At 35.6% G+C, this 15,663-nt stretch overlaps 1 protein-coding gene across 11 annotated transcripts in view; it reads left to right on the top strand.

Annotated features, from left to right (window-relative positions):
• LOC128229234 (uncharacterized) overlaps positions 1 to 8,702 on the top strand; it is a 77,268-nt gene extending 68,566 nt beyond the window's left edge. For all 11 annotated transcript variants that reach the window (XM_052941043.1, XM_052941061.1, XM_052941025.1 and 8 more), the window contains 7 exons: positions 891 to 982; positions 1,907 to 1,991; positions 2,806 to 2,877; positions 3,216 to 3,314; positions 3,842 to 4,000; positions 6,022 to 6,117; positions 6,883 to 8,702. In XM_052941043.1, the coding sequence (XP_052797003.1) occupies positions 891 to 982; positions 1,907 to 1,991; positions 2,806 to 2,877; positions 3,216 to 3,314; positions 3,842 to 4,000; positions 6,022 to 6,117; positions 6,883 to 7,242 (963 nt within the window). In that variant the 3' untranslated portion in view covers positions 7,243 to 8,702. The remainder of the gene's footprint in view (positions 1 to 890; positions 983 to 1,906; positions 1,992 to 2,805; positions 2,878 to 3,215; positions 3,315 to 3,841; positions 4,001 to 6,021; positions 6,118 to 6,882) is intronic.
• The last annotated feature ends 6,961 nt before the right edge of the window (positions 8,703 to 15,663 follow it).

Here is a 15,663-nt window from a genome sequence, read left to right as displayed (position 1 = left end):
TTACAATATACCATATTGTGTTCTTTATTTAACTTAAATACTAAACTTTCTTTCGTTTCATGTACTGACTCGCCGATCGCCATTCATTTTTTAACATGTATTATTTATTGTCAATGATCAAGGATCATTTTGATCTATTTCATTGTATGTATTTATGTTGAATGTTTGAACTGAATTAATTTATGTTTTGTTTTGTTCATATTATTGCATGGTTACATCTTGTCTGTAATTTTAGTATATATTTTTAGTTCTTATATAATGATAATAAATAAATAAACCCGTGAAGGCAATAATACTAACACTCTAATTAGATTTAGATTGGAAAATATATATATGGCTGAAAACTGACTGCTAAGTCAGTTATACGGTTTAAGTTAAATATGGCTGAAAACTGATTGCTTAGTCAGTTATACGATTTAAGTTTCTTTGTGAAACGGTGCCCATAAGGGTATTAAAAAACCGAGTTTCCCGCTTGAAATCCTATTATCCGATTTGACACATTCTCGTACACCAGAGATTTGATGCTTTGCGAACACCAGATTTATAATTATCAAATCTCTGTTGAATAATAATGAATAGACAGGAATACTAACAATCCAGTAAGAGAGCTAAAATATCATTGATCAGTCACTATATATACGATTTCATTTTTTTATGAAACTTGGCCCTGATTGTTAACTTTGGCTTTAGTATGACCATGACTGTAATTAAGTCACATCGAGCTTACAAAAGCGAAATCGAGCCACGCGGACGTAATTTGGTATAAACATAAAGTAAACCAAAAAAGAGCTAAGGAGAACTTTAAATATATATTAAGCAAAGCGAGTTCGAGCCAACAGGATCTATATTTTGTTAAATTGAGCTGATACAATGATTCATTTCCATTTCAGTACGCGGATAACGAGCGGGACATATTACGAGATATTCTTCAACAGAGAGTCGGGGCGGAGTTACCGGAGTTTCCGAAAACAAAACTCGCCAAGTAAGATTTCCATTCGGAACTCCTCGGCCATTTTCTACGAAAACAACCTTGGATGTATGCCGGTACATGAGTAGAAGTAGCTCGTACAATTTTGAATAATATTATCAATTAAATATTGTGGTTTGTCTTGTATTACTAGATATTAGTTTAAATTGATTGTCAGTGAAGAGTTTTATTGCAAACATCATTAAGATACCCAAGAGTTAAGTCATTAAGTTTAACTGCTACATTGGAATTACTACGCGATCTACTTGCAGCGTAGTTAAAGTGTACCGATTTCCTGCATTGTAAACCGTCCATATACATCCGAGGTTGTTTTTGATAAAATAGCCGAGTAGTTTCGAATGATTCTGTTCCTTGTGATACAAGTTGTTAAAACAACGCATATCGTTTTTTCATTTGTCTTTTCTTAATGCACTAGTCAATTGTAACCACGGCCCCCAGTTCCGGGGAATAGCGGGGACTTTGACTTTCGGTCCAGCCAAACTCGAGTAAAATCCCCACCCTGTGGGAATGAACTGCTGGTAAAATCCCCTCAAAATGCCCCCGCACACCAAGGACCCTAGGTAAGGACCATCACCAGCTATTTTTGGCGCGAAGACAAAACCACCGCATTCACTCGGCACTGCGAGGCCACCTGAAAGGTAAAAACACGGCCCATTTCCCCGGCTATCCCCGGTATACATCCGGACCTGGGGTCCCTGGGTACAATTGACTGGTGCATAACAGTATGTACGTAAAGCAGAACTGTCTCGTGTTCTTCTGATTCTTCTGGGATAGAGATATGAAATAATACATACTAGAAAATTGTTATTTTGATGGTTGATCTTAATGACGAATAATACTAAATGTATATGCAAAATTGAATATAATTTTAAACAGTTTAAAACTTGAATGTAATAATTTTTTATGATGACATTTTAGGGAGAAAATTAAGAAGAAGAAAAAGCAGGAACAAGTGAAACTTGAACACATTCGGAACCTGCACGCCGTCTCTGCTTTCCTGAAGGTTCGTCTTTTCTCCATATTTTGTTTTCATTTTTTGCTCGACTGAGTGCCATTTTTCACAATCAGGCGTCAGCGTCCGCGTCGGCGTCTTCGTCCGGTTTTCTTTCGGGAAGTTCGAATATTAAGTCGTATATAAATAAGCACTCTTTCAATTTTATACTTCACACAAATAAAAAGGGTCATTTTAAAACACAATTCTTAATGATCCTCTATACGAATTATTGCCCCTGATTGACCTTTGTTCAGCAAGTAAGGTCCTAGTTAAACCTCAAAGATCGTTAATAAAATTGACACATTTTAACCGCAGTTTTAAATGCCATAAATCATTCGAGTTACTTAACCTTATATGATCTTCAATATGTTTTAGCTATGACCTCTGATCGAATTAAAAATGCTTTTCGGAAAATAAATCCAGCCACTGTAAACCTACTCCACCGTTCATAAAGCCACAATTTATGTGATTTTCTTATTTATCATGACTATGACAGTGCGGTGTCAATAATGCACATATTTCATAGTCAAAGGGAAGTAATAATCAAGCACGCTATTTTACGGACATTCCCTTCCCCTTAGTTCTCTTAGCATGGATGAGTAATAAAATAAAATATTTTGTTATTATATCTATATTTGTCACTTTCATTCTTTTGAAGTACGAAAATTCTGATAAAAAATTATATCAATTGTTAATAAAGTAACGATGGCTACATATGTAATGGTGTACTGGTTAAGGATAATCAGTATGTGTGTATAAAGGAGAAAGTGTACATATGCTGTTGAAGTTTTACAATTAATACATTAAACGATCTTCTTCTTAGGTTTTGAAGAAGCATAATAAGGACAACGATGACAAAATCAACAAAACTGAGCTGAAAAACGCCCTCAATGATGTAAGTATCTAAATGACATATGGATGGGAGAAATGGGGGGATGATCAAACAACAGCTGTTGTAAAGGTCCACAAGAATTATGTTTGTACCACATTCTCAAGATATGGTTGTATACTACTAATATGACGCAAATTATTTTATGAATTTGATGAATTATATCGCTGAATGTGTACTAGTTTTAAAATATTTAATATACTATGAAGTAAACTGTACTCCTTTAAAGTACACAGTTGCTATTGATAGGTTTATACTCTGTCAATTATTTAAGGGCAACATGTAAGAATTTTATTTTATTTTTTATGAGAATAATTGTTAGTGGTTTCGTGTTACTTCTACAGAAAGATGGCTTTCCTCCACGTTATGTAGAACGTTTGTTTGGTAAGAATGTTACCGTTGACGAAGCAATGGCAGCGTTGGACGAGGATGGAAATGGAGAGGTGTGTTTTAGTATTAGTTTAAACTTATTTGTGTTAAAATGATTGAGAAGCAAGTTTTACAATATTATATCAATCACTTTCATTGGCACAATGTTACGCGAGAGTTTGGTCTTGTGTTGTTGGGGAAACAGTAGTACAAGGAGGAAAACCACTTGTCTGGCTTGGTGAACGCTTAACCAAACTCACATGTGCCAAGACCGGGACTCGAACCCGACCCGCCTAGGTGAGAGACGAGTGCGCTAACCACTGCGCTAGTACAACCGGACAACCTAGTATTAAGTATAACCATAGTAACATACGTGTTTTCATGGAAACATTTTTTTAATTGTAAACAAGCCGACCATGGATTACATATATTACCTAAACCATTATACAAAATGTCAAAACCTATGACTACAGTCTAAACAATATCCACAGACTTCGTAGCTTCTAAATAGAGCAATATATAGAAGTGTTTGCATTTGTAATATTATTTTAAATGGTATATATATATATATATATATAAATGTTGTATACTATATTTATAGGTATACTATCACGAGATCGTGCATTTCATAGAACGGACGGGCGTGTCCCTGCAGGCACGATTCCTTGGTTACCAGCGAAAGGAGATTAAAGGGTTGTTCTCCTTCTTTGACACCCTTCAGTCGGCACTTCTTACAAACGTGAAGAGAATTGTGGTCGAGGTATGTTTAAGGAGGTATATGTCTTTCGAATCTGGTACTACCTTTAGAATCTGGATCATGTAGTATGCATCTTGTTCATACCTTTCGTATCTTGATCATACCTTTCAAATATAGATCCCACCTTTCGTATCTGAATTATATACATTTCGTATCTGAATTATATACTTTTCGTATCTGAATCATATACCGTTTGTATCTGGATCATACCTTTTGCATCTGAATCATATACCTTTCAAATATAGATCCTACCTTTCGTATCTGAATCATATACCTTTCGTATCTGAATCATATACCTTTCGTATCTAAATCAAACCTTTAGTATCTGAATCATATACAATTCGTATCTGAATCATATACCTTTCAAATATAGATCCTACCTTTCGTATCTGAATTATATACCTTTCGTATCTGAATCATTTACAATTCGTATCTGAATCATATACCTTTCGAATTTAGATCCTACCTTTCGTATCTGAATCATATACCTTTGGTATCTGGATCAAACCTTTCGTATCTGAATCATATACCTTTCGTATCTGAATCATATTCTTTCGTATCTGAATCATATACCTTTCGTATCTGAATCATTATACCTTTCGTATCTGAATCATATACCTTTCGTATCTGAATCATATACCTTTCGTATCTGAATCATATACCTTTCGTATCTGGATCAAACCTTTCGTATCTGAATCATATAACTTTCATATCTGGATCAAACCTTTCGTATCTGAATCATATACCTTCCGTATCTGAATCAAACCTTTCGTATCTGAATCATATACCTTTGGTATCTGGATCAAACCTTTCGTATCTGAATCATATACCTTTCGTATCTGGATCAAACCTTTCGTATCTGAATCATATACCTTTGGTATCTGGATCAAACCTTTCGTATCTGGATCCAACCTTTCGTATCTGAATCATATACCTTTCGTATCTGGATCAAACCTTTCGTATCTGGATCCAACCTTTCGTATCTGAATCATATACCTTTCGTATCTGGATCAAACCTTTCGTATCTGAATCATATACCTTTGGTATCTGGATCAAACCTTTCGTATCTGAACCATATACCTTTCGTATCTGAATCATATACCTTTCGTATCTGAATCATATACCTTTCGTATCTGAATCATTATACCTTTCGTATCTGAATCATATACCTTTCGTATCTGAATCATATACCTTTCGTATCTGAATCATATACCTTTCGTATCTGGATCAAACCTTTCGTATCTGAATCATATACCTTTCATATCTGGATCAAACCTTTCGTATCTGAATCATATACCTTTCGTATCTGAATCATATACCTTTCGTATCTGAATCATATACCTTTCGTATCTGGATCAAACCTTTCGTATCTGAATCATATACCTTTCAAATATAGATCCTACCTTTCGTATCTGAATCATATACCTTTCGTATCTGAATCATATACCTTTCGTATTTAAATCAAACCTTTAGTATCTGAATCATATACAATTCGTATCTGGATCATATACCTTTCAAATATAGATCCTACCTTTCGTATCTGAATTATATACCTTTCGTATCTGAATCCTACCTTTCGTATCTGAATCATATACATTTCGTATCTGGATCAAACCTTTCGTATCTGAATCATATACCTTTCGTACCTAGATCTTTCCTTTGAAATCTGGATCATGCTCTCGTATCTAGATCATACGCATATCGGGACATGGCTTTTTAATTTAAACACTTTAATGATGGACTATGATCCAGAACATGCGGGTTTGTATTATCCAGAAGAAATATTCACATGTTATCAGATGATATGTTGACGTTAAACTTGGATATTATTTAAATTCGACTTTAAGCTAAACCTTTGACAGGACGTATTCATGCTTTGCATATTAATGTGTATATATAGTAAATAAGATGTACTTTATATTGAATATCAGGTGTTTGTTTTTAACATTAAACATGACATGGCACATATTAGAACTATGTTTCTCCATGAGCAAGATCTTCATACGAATTTCTTTCTTTCCCAGGAGCGCGACATTGAGCGAACTATCGGGATCAACACTGGTCACGTGGGTACCTCTGACTTTACACTGGAGCAGGCGGACAGGGACTTTGTTATCGAGGTATGCTGTGCTTTCCTTTTTTCTATTTCTTGTCTTGAGTTTGTTTACTTTTAATCAGTGATAGATGACAGCAAATGCAAAATGTAAACAGACAGCCAAACTACATTTACTCGTCACGTTCCTGGTAAATGTAGCAGGCTCTCAACCATTTTTGTACGTATATAAATATCCATACGCAATTATTTTCACTAAGCACAAAAGAGTTCCAGCGAAAGAAACAACAACATTTTTTACTTAATTTTGTTTAACTGAGGTGGGAGAAAAAGCATCTACCATAGTGTAAGATAGGTACATCCCGATCCTCGCGCAGGTTTTTTTTTTCGGAAACTCGGTAAACTTCGTTTCCGCAAAGCACTCTTCGCTTGGGTTGGGATGAACCTATCTTAAAAGAGCGGCCATGGAAGATACTAATAATCTTATGCATTGTTGCAAATATATAACGTTATGTGATGGGTCTTTATTTACGATCATTACTTATCCAGCTATTGTTATAATTATTGTTGATACTTGTTAAACATGTTTTTTCAGTAAATGCTTAAATAAAAAGTAGCTTACATTCTCAATATATTTTTTTTTTATAAATATATCACTATTTCAGGCAAAAACCATTCTAAAAAACGCTTTTTGTTTGTTCGAAATATACCCGAAAACGCATCTCAAGCGCAAGCGCATCCTAAAATATAACGGATTGCCCCCGCAACACACTAGAACGTAGAACCTTTACACTTGAGATGTACCACGACGTTTATGTTTATTTTTTTCCAGCAAGGAAAACGTTCCGCAGAAACATTCCTCCGTTATTACGTGGTGAAAAACGATCCACCTAAAAAGAAAGCTAAACAAGTTAAGTCAGAACATGAGAATGTCACAGGTCACGGTCAGCCTCATTCTGACACCGCGCATGCGCAGGTAAACGGCACGCATGCAGAGGACAACGGTGACGTCAATTCCAACGCCCAATCAAAAAGCGTTGAGGTCCATGTAGATGTGAATGGCGTACAAAGTGAGAACACAGTGGAAGTTAAAGACATAACAATAGAAGAATCGACCACAGAGTTGGAACCAGACACAGACAGCGATCCTCAAAATTCATCTTCAGTGCCGCTTTTGCCCGAAAACACGTGACGTTATTGTTGAAGTTCATTGGTTGTTCGCTCTTTGGGTACCAATTCTGTTTAACAGATGGTTTATTGTCATGTTTGCGATTTTTCGGACGTTGACAATGGAGAGTAAGAGGTTATTAGGAGATAACGTTTATCTTGTACAGAGACGTTAGATGTTTGAAAATGTGTAAATACAATGATGCAAGTCAAACAAGTCCTTGCCATATTTTACCTTAGTTTGTGGTACAATTTAAACTAATTAAAGATTGCTTAATGTAATTGTTTTGACAACACAGACTTGCCATTTTGCTTTTGTTTTTACTTTAGCGCTAGTTAGGTTTTTGTTTTAATAATATTGTCAACAGCTCACTCTGCAATAATGAACCAATCACAGCAGATGCATGCTTTTGACAATGGAAATTAGTGTGATTAACGAAATTGTTGTATGAAATTGTACTTAACTTTTCCACAGTCAAGTACAGTAATGTTGTTTCAGAAAATCAGGTCATAATTGAAACATGGCTGCTGACCAAATTATGGTCTATTTTCAATGGAACTTTATATTGCTGGCATGGTATCACCATTTAACATTGCTGTCATGTTGTTCACATTGATTGTAGTTTTGTTGTAAATATTTAACATTGTTTTTATGTTGTTAACTTTAACATTGTTGTTAACATCGAACATTGCTGTCGTGTCGTTTACAACAGTGTTGTAATATTGTTAACAATTGATATTGTTGTAATGTTGTCAACACTGAAAATGATGTCAACATAGAACACTATGGTAATGTTGTTAAAATTAACTTTGTTGTAATCTTATCAACACTGAATGTTAATGGCATGTTGTTAAATAGGGATATTGTTGTAATTGTTGTAATGTAAGTGATATTGAACATTGCTGTTATGGTGTTAAAGCTGCACGCTCACAGATATATCATTTTACAACTGTTTTAGTTTTTGTCTTGGAAAGAGTAAATTTTTGCGTAAATATCTGCAAACCAATGATATAAGATTGCTGACAAAAAATCAGATCGTAGTTTTTCATATTTCCGTTAGAAAGTCAATGTTTCATGGCTTAAACTAACGGTTTAAGAAAAATGCATAAAACATCAATTTCTGAACTTATGATATAAAAATCTGCGATAACTGGTTTCCATGGATTTTCGCAAAAATTGCTCGTTCGATGGCAAAAAAATAAAAAGTTGTCAAAATGTTCAATCTGTGAGAGTGCAGCTTTAACGGAGGACTACGCACACTGTACTCGCCATATATGTAATAATCATGTGAATTAGCCAACTGGCTTCTTGAGGCATACCACTGATACTCAAATTTTATCTATTTATCAATACATATTTTTTAACCAAATAATTAATACCGCCTTTGTAAGACACTGGTATTCCAAGTATATGATCCACTGTGCTCACACAATTGTTTATGTAAACTGACATATTTTCAATGCAAATTAAACGATATAAATGACTTTGTTTATTATTGTTATAAATCGTAACAGTCTTAATAGAACAATATAAACTACAACCCAATATTAAAGGGACTAACCACCAGATGATACAACTGCAATTAAATGATCAAAACCGACAATAAAATTGATATTGTTGTGTACAACGCATTGAAGTTTAATTACTGATGTATCACATCGCTTACGACACATGTATCTTTCGAAAGTTTGCGTAAGTTTCCAATTCGGAAATTTACTGGGTTTGTCTAACCAGTTTATTTAAAAATAGCGTCGGTATATGTATCTGTACAAGTCACGTGACTTTCACATGCTAAATATACACACTTTGAATTGGGAAACCATTATACGCTATTTATAAACGAGTAAACTCAGCTGAGACAGCGACAAAATATTGTTTTAATCATGTAAATTAATGAATCATCGGCCTCAAACTAACTCGTATTGACAGTTCTAAGCTTGTTTTGAGGAAATACTGTATTTGCCGATTTTGGAACAGTCTGGTGTCTATTCCCTTTAAAAATCAACTCAAGCATACTCCGTCCAAGCATCCGCGCGCACACGTTGTAGATTTTTTATTTTCACTTTTAATTGTTGACAAATTTTGATCAAATACTTAGATAGCTTAAATCCATTCAGAGGCGTAGCTGCCTAAACACGAGAACACGACTTAATCCACATGTTTCTGACTAGATTGTACCTTTGTTTTTAAAAAAAATACGGGAACGGGGGTTCATGCCCCCAGACCTCTTTAGCACGGTTACGAATCCATATAAATAGAGGTCTAGCTAAGCCCATGCCATTAGAAGTTTAAACGATGTATTACAATGGTCTTGAGAGATGTATCATTTATATTTAATAATACATTTATTAGGATACTTAATTGACCGCAAATTTAACTGGAATTACCATATGTATAAGTTATATCTTGTGTATGTTTTTGCTAAATAAACAATGCATTTAAACTGACCACAATCGACCAGTATATTACACTTGTTATATATATTTCACTAGAGAATAATCATTTACCAATTTAAAGATGATTTCAATATTATAGTGAAGTTCACATGTACAAATTGAGCAATTTCACAATCATTTCTTGTCGTAAAAAATGATAACGGGGTTATGACGAGTTTGCCCTTTGAGTAAAATGACAACAGCAGCCATATAATTTAAACTTCATACCACATCTACTGTATTAAACGTCTCTAAGCAATCGTCGGGAACACAACGCATTTCATTTTGGTACTCGGCGAAATGTTGACCTTTTTGTTGTCAACTGTGCTACTTTTTGGGCTGGCGGAAGGATATTGTATGATTGGTGGTAGCCCGCCGGAACCGGGGGACAGCGATCGAGGTGAGTGTTGTTTTGTCATAAAAATAGATAAGACATATGCATTTTATAGAGGACTAGTTATCATTTTATGTTAAAATGAACTTTTAAGAAACAAATTTAATATAGATGTGTCATCAGGCAAAGCGAATGTTAAATGTTCAACACCTTTTAAGCATTTAAGACACGTAATTTTATTCTCAGATATAAAAAAACTGTTTAAAACAGTAAAATTAACAAAATACAAGAAGAACTCTTTCCGCTTTGAGGCCGTCATATTTCCAAAACTACCTAAAAATCTGATTAAGACATGTAATTTTATTCTCAGATATTAAAGACTGTGTACAACAGTAAGAATAACATGCTACAGAAAGAACTCTAAATTTCCGCTTCGAGGTCGTCAGCCTTTCAAAAATACCTAAAAGTTAGAAGGGTGGCCCGCACCTGGACAGCACCCTCTTGTAAATGCTCAATGTGTAAATAATCCTTTTTATTTTTTTATCTAGCAATCTAAAGTAAAAAAAACAACACACACACAATTCTATCTTGTTTCACCAATTACCCTACTTTACCATGCTGTTATTCCTACGTACATACTGCTACTTAAAATGTTTGTTGTTTAAAAAATATACTATTATTATCCTTAATTTATACTTTTGAAGAAAACTAACCATTTTACAGTGGTATGTCAACTACCGTAACTTTGCCGTACAGCCGTAAACAATAATTGATGTTATACAAGGCTCCAAAAAAAATAATACTTTTTGTAATTGTTTGCATAATTTTGTTTGTTAAAATATTTAACAATTGCTTTGTAAATAATTTTTCAATGCGTATCCTTTTTAAACATGAACATGAACATGAACATAATTTTATTCGACGTATACCAACAAGGTACATAGTCATACAATATAAATACATTTATATAACGTGAATTCAACATGTCACATAATACAGATTCGATACAGGCAATGTCTATACGTAGATATGAATAATTGTCCGTACATGAAAAAAATGCAAATGATAAAACATGAGGATGAGCTGATATAAACTTATCACTATATGTAATGGAAGTTCTATGTTTAAGAGCTTCTTTTATATATTTGGATAATTTAAATACATTATTTTTGTTGTCTGACTTAAGCAGTTCTATAAACTTGTACATGATTGGTCTGATATAAAAATATTTTTAATGTATTTCCTTCTGATGTCATTATAACAAGGACATATTAATATGAAATGAAATTCATCTTCTAGATCATTTGAATTACAAAAAGTACAATAACGTTCATTTCTAGGAATGTTGTTATTAGCATATCTACCGGTATGGATTCTTAATGAATGAGCAGACACTCTTAATCTAGTAATATAAAATCGTAAGTCATGCGGTAGAATGTTCAAATATTGTTCAAGGTCTAATGTACTTTTAATATTATTATACAGGTTTAGAACACTACTTCTAGCTTTGTCATTACCCCATGTTTGCTTAAATGTATCAATTAATGTGTCTCTGAATAGACTGACAATTGTATTAACATTATATAGCTGTGGATTATCGAACACATATGCAAAGCCATGTTTGCTTAGAATATCTTTAACATCAGTAACCCAATTATGTTTACCATTTTGACAGTCTTTAACAGACATTTTATATATTTCCTTGATTATAATATTATCTGTTTCAATAACTTTGAACCAATATTTTAAAATTCTAATATATCGTAATACATACAGGGGATAACGGCCTAGTTCCCCGTATATAGCACAATTGGAAGTATTGATGCGTACATTTAAGATTCTTTTACAAAACTTTAAATGAATGCGCTCGATTTCTTTTGATTTTCCAAATCCCCAAATCTCAGACCCATAACCTAGTATTGAGCCAACGAAGGCATCAAATAATTGACAATTAACTTTTGGCTTGATATTATACTTATTGCAATTAGCCAATAAAACATTTAGTGCCTTAAGAGCCTTTCCAATTATGTGTTCATGATTCCTGGCAAATGTGCCCGTGTAATTGAAAACAGTTCCCAAATAATTGAAGTCGCTAACAACTTCAATTCAATTATTTTTATATAGAAACTTTTCATTTCTGAACAGACCACCTCTTTTACGAAATACCATGGCTTTTGTTTTACTTGTATTAACCTCTAGACTCCATTTATTACAGTACACTTCTAATAATGACAGTGACCTGATATCTTCAAGTGTGTTGCCTAGCATAATCATTTTTTTTCATTTATTTTTGCATAGCATTCATTTTAACAAACAGATCAAGAACAGATTCATACAAAAACAAAATTCTATGCATTTTCTATATGCGCATACGCACACGTGCACACAAGCGCACACACACACACCCACGCATACTTGCAAGCACCGCCAACTGAGGACACGCAACATTTCACATCCAAATGAGGACACCATTTTCCAGGGTGTCATTTCGAAAAATAATTACGTCAATGTGTTAAACGGACTTAAAGCTATCTGGGTAGAGGTTTAAATACGTAATCATTTTTTAACAAAACACCGCCAACCAGGGACATTGACACACCCAAAAAATGCAAACGAAACACCTCCAACCAAGGACATTCTGCCTCCGACCTCCAAATGAGGACAATTTATTACCAGGCAAATTTGAAGAAAAAAACAAAGCGGTTGTTCGGGAAACGTTATACGTCAACCTGTTCGTTGTGTGATTTGACTGTAAACCCTCATTTAAGAAAAAAAATATACTCGGACAACGAAGAACCCAACGGGGGTCACACCGACCTCATTGGTGTATTTGTTTAACATTCTGCATGGCGTTTTTTTAACAGATTCCGTCTGTCATTCTTACATGTTTGCTTCCTTGATCCACATATATCCCTCGATATTCTTTGTTTACGACAAATAACAACTTCTAAATCTCAGAATCTGTCCAGGATGCACATTATCAAGTATGTTCATTCTAGATGGACCTTCGATTTCGATTTCATTATTCTGTCAAAGTCGACATTGTTTCTCCGTTGTGTTTTTTTCACTGGTCCATGGGACTCGTTTCGTGGCCGTTGGAGCGCTAGATGGCAGAGTTGGTGTCATGGACGTTGAAACACAGGCTCACGGCCTTGGAGTCATGGTAGTTCCGGCGCTGGGTCGCGTGACGAGATACGTAGTCGTTTGAGCGCTAGGTTGCGGGGTTAGAGTCAGAGTAGTTACAGCGCTGGGTTGTTTGATGAGAGACGTGGTCATTAGAGCGCTAGGTCGCGGGATAGGAGTCAATGTCGTTGAAACCATCGGCTTGTGATGAGACACGTTTTCGTTAGAGCGCTAGGTCGCGGGAATGAAGTCATGGTTGTTGAAACGCTGAGTCGTGTGATGATAGACGTGGTCGTTAGAGCGCTAGGTCGAAGGAAAGGAGTCATGGTCGTTGAAATGATTGGTCGTGCATTGAGAGACGTGGTCGTTAGAGCGCTAGGTCGCGGGAATGGAGTCATGGTTGTTGAAACGCTGAGTCGTGTGATGAGAGACGTGGTCGTTAGAGCGCTAGGTCGCGGGAATGGAGTCATGGTCGTTGAAACGCTGGGTCGTGCATTTAGAGACGTGGTCGTTGAAACGCTGGGTCGTGCATTTAGAGACGTGGTCGTTGGAGCGCTAGGACACTGGAATGGAGTTATGGTCGTTGAAATGCTGGGTCGTGCATTGAGAGACGTGGTCGTTGAAATGCTGGGTCGTGCATTGAGAGACGTGGTCGTTAGAGCGCTAGGACACTGGAATGGAGTCATGGTTGTTGAAACGCTGGGTCGTGTGATGGGAGACGTGGTCGTTAGAGCGCTAGGTTGCGAAATTGGAGTCATGGTCGTTGAAACACTGGATCGTGTAATGAGAGACGTGGTCGTTGGAGCGCTAGGACGTGGGAATTGAGTCATGGTCGTTGAAATGCTGGGTCGTGTGAAGAGAGACATTGTCTTTAAAGCATAAGATCGCGGGATTGGAGTCATGGTCGTTGAAACGCCGGGTCGTGTGATGAGAGACGTGGTCGTTGGAGCGCTAGGATCCGGAAATGTAGTCATGGTCGCGGAAACGTTTGGTCGTGTGATGAGTGACGTTGTTGTTGGAGCGCTAGGTCGCGGGATTGGAGTCATGATTGTTGAAACATAGGCTCGTGGGGTTTGAGTCATGTTCGTTCCAGCGCCTGGTCGTGTGAAGACAGACTTGGTCGTTGAAGAGCTGTATCACTGGTTGGGGTCGTGGTCTTTGAAGCGCTTGGTCAGACTATGCTGTCAATATACAAGATAACACTGGGCGGACACTTATTCTTAGTAAATCAATTAGGTAATTGTCCAGATAAGGCGTTGTACGTATGTAAATCAAACAGTTCAATGGAATTTCGCTAGATTTCGCTTATGTTTATTTTATTTAATCAAGTTCTGCCCGTAATCATTAGCTGCATTATGACTTTGAACTGCCATGATGCTATCACTACATGTGTTGTGGTTAATGAACTTAGTAAGATGAGATAGCAGTGACTGCACTTCTCAGTCAATTTATATGAACATTTGAAGAAACAGAGTGATCCGTGACAAGAGATCCGTGTGCGAAGCATGCAACCGCTTGGTTCTTTAAAGCACCGGCACTTTCCTTTGTATCACCAGAACAAGGCAAGAAATGTTTATTTGTAATACACGTGTGTTAACAAATGAGCTATTTTCCGACACGTTTAGCATCATAATAAGCAACATCATAAAAAAGTGCACAGCGGGAAAGAAATACAAGATATTAAATTTAATGCCGAAAATAGAATGTCACAAAGGCAATCATAAAATTGATTCCTAAATAGTGGGTGATTAGGAATTAATTGATTCACACAAATAGAAAAATTATCATTTTGGGCCAAGGCATAAGAATAGCTAGCATAAATATAGCCGTGATCCATGACAACTTTATAAATATTCTTATATATGGTTGACTTCGCCAGCATTCTACGATTTTGAATAATATATTTCCTTAACTTTTTTCTTAATTTCGAAAATAAATTTAGATAAAACAAATAGGACCATGGGATATTCATTTGAAAAACTTTGTCGCCAAACACTGTGAAATCTACGGTCATTTTTCAAATTTGCATATTTTAAAGCATTTTAATACTGTACTTTGATAGCTGTATTGGTAGGGAATTTCTTATGCATTTTTTTTCTTTTTCATAAGCCGAACTTCAATGAATAAAGATTTTTTTTCAATATATCTATAGAGTCGTATATCACCCAATAGGGCGGTGTTTTACCCTATACAGTTATTCACACTATTACTAAATAAGTTTACGGTCGGAACGCTCGAACGAAATTTAACAATGAATTAAGAAATAATAAACATTTTACATGATCCCCGCAAGGGCCGTGTTTTCCGTATACAAATATCATAGGGCCTTACTTGGGCCGCATTTTACACTAGTTTACAATCGGAACACCCTGACCATCTCCGCCATAAAACGACGGCCGAGGTGTTCCGATTGATTACTGTAAAAGGCTGCGTTGCACTAAATTTGTGATGGTTGGCTTATACCATATTTATCGAGTACCGCGATTGATTTGTGTTTATATACGAAGTCGATACATGTGTATTTATTGCAAATATTTACACCATAATAATAAC

The sequence above is a fragment of the Mya arenaria genome, chromosome 1 (assembly GCF_026914265.1).
Source record: "Mya arenaria isolate MELC-2E11 chromosome 1, ASM2691426v1".
Lineage (NCBI taxonomy): Eukaryota > Metazoa > Mollusca > Bivalvia > Myida > Myidae > Mya > Mya arenaria.
The sequence above is the reverse complement of the archived record's forward strand: the minus strand, read 5'-3'. Positions and strand labels throughout refer to the sequence as shown.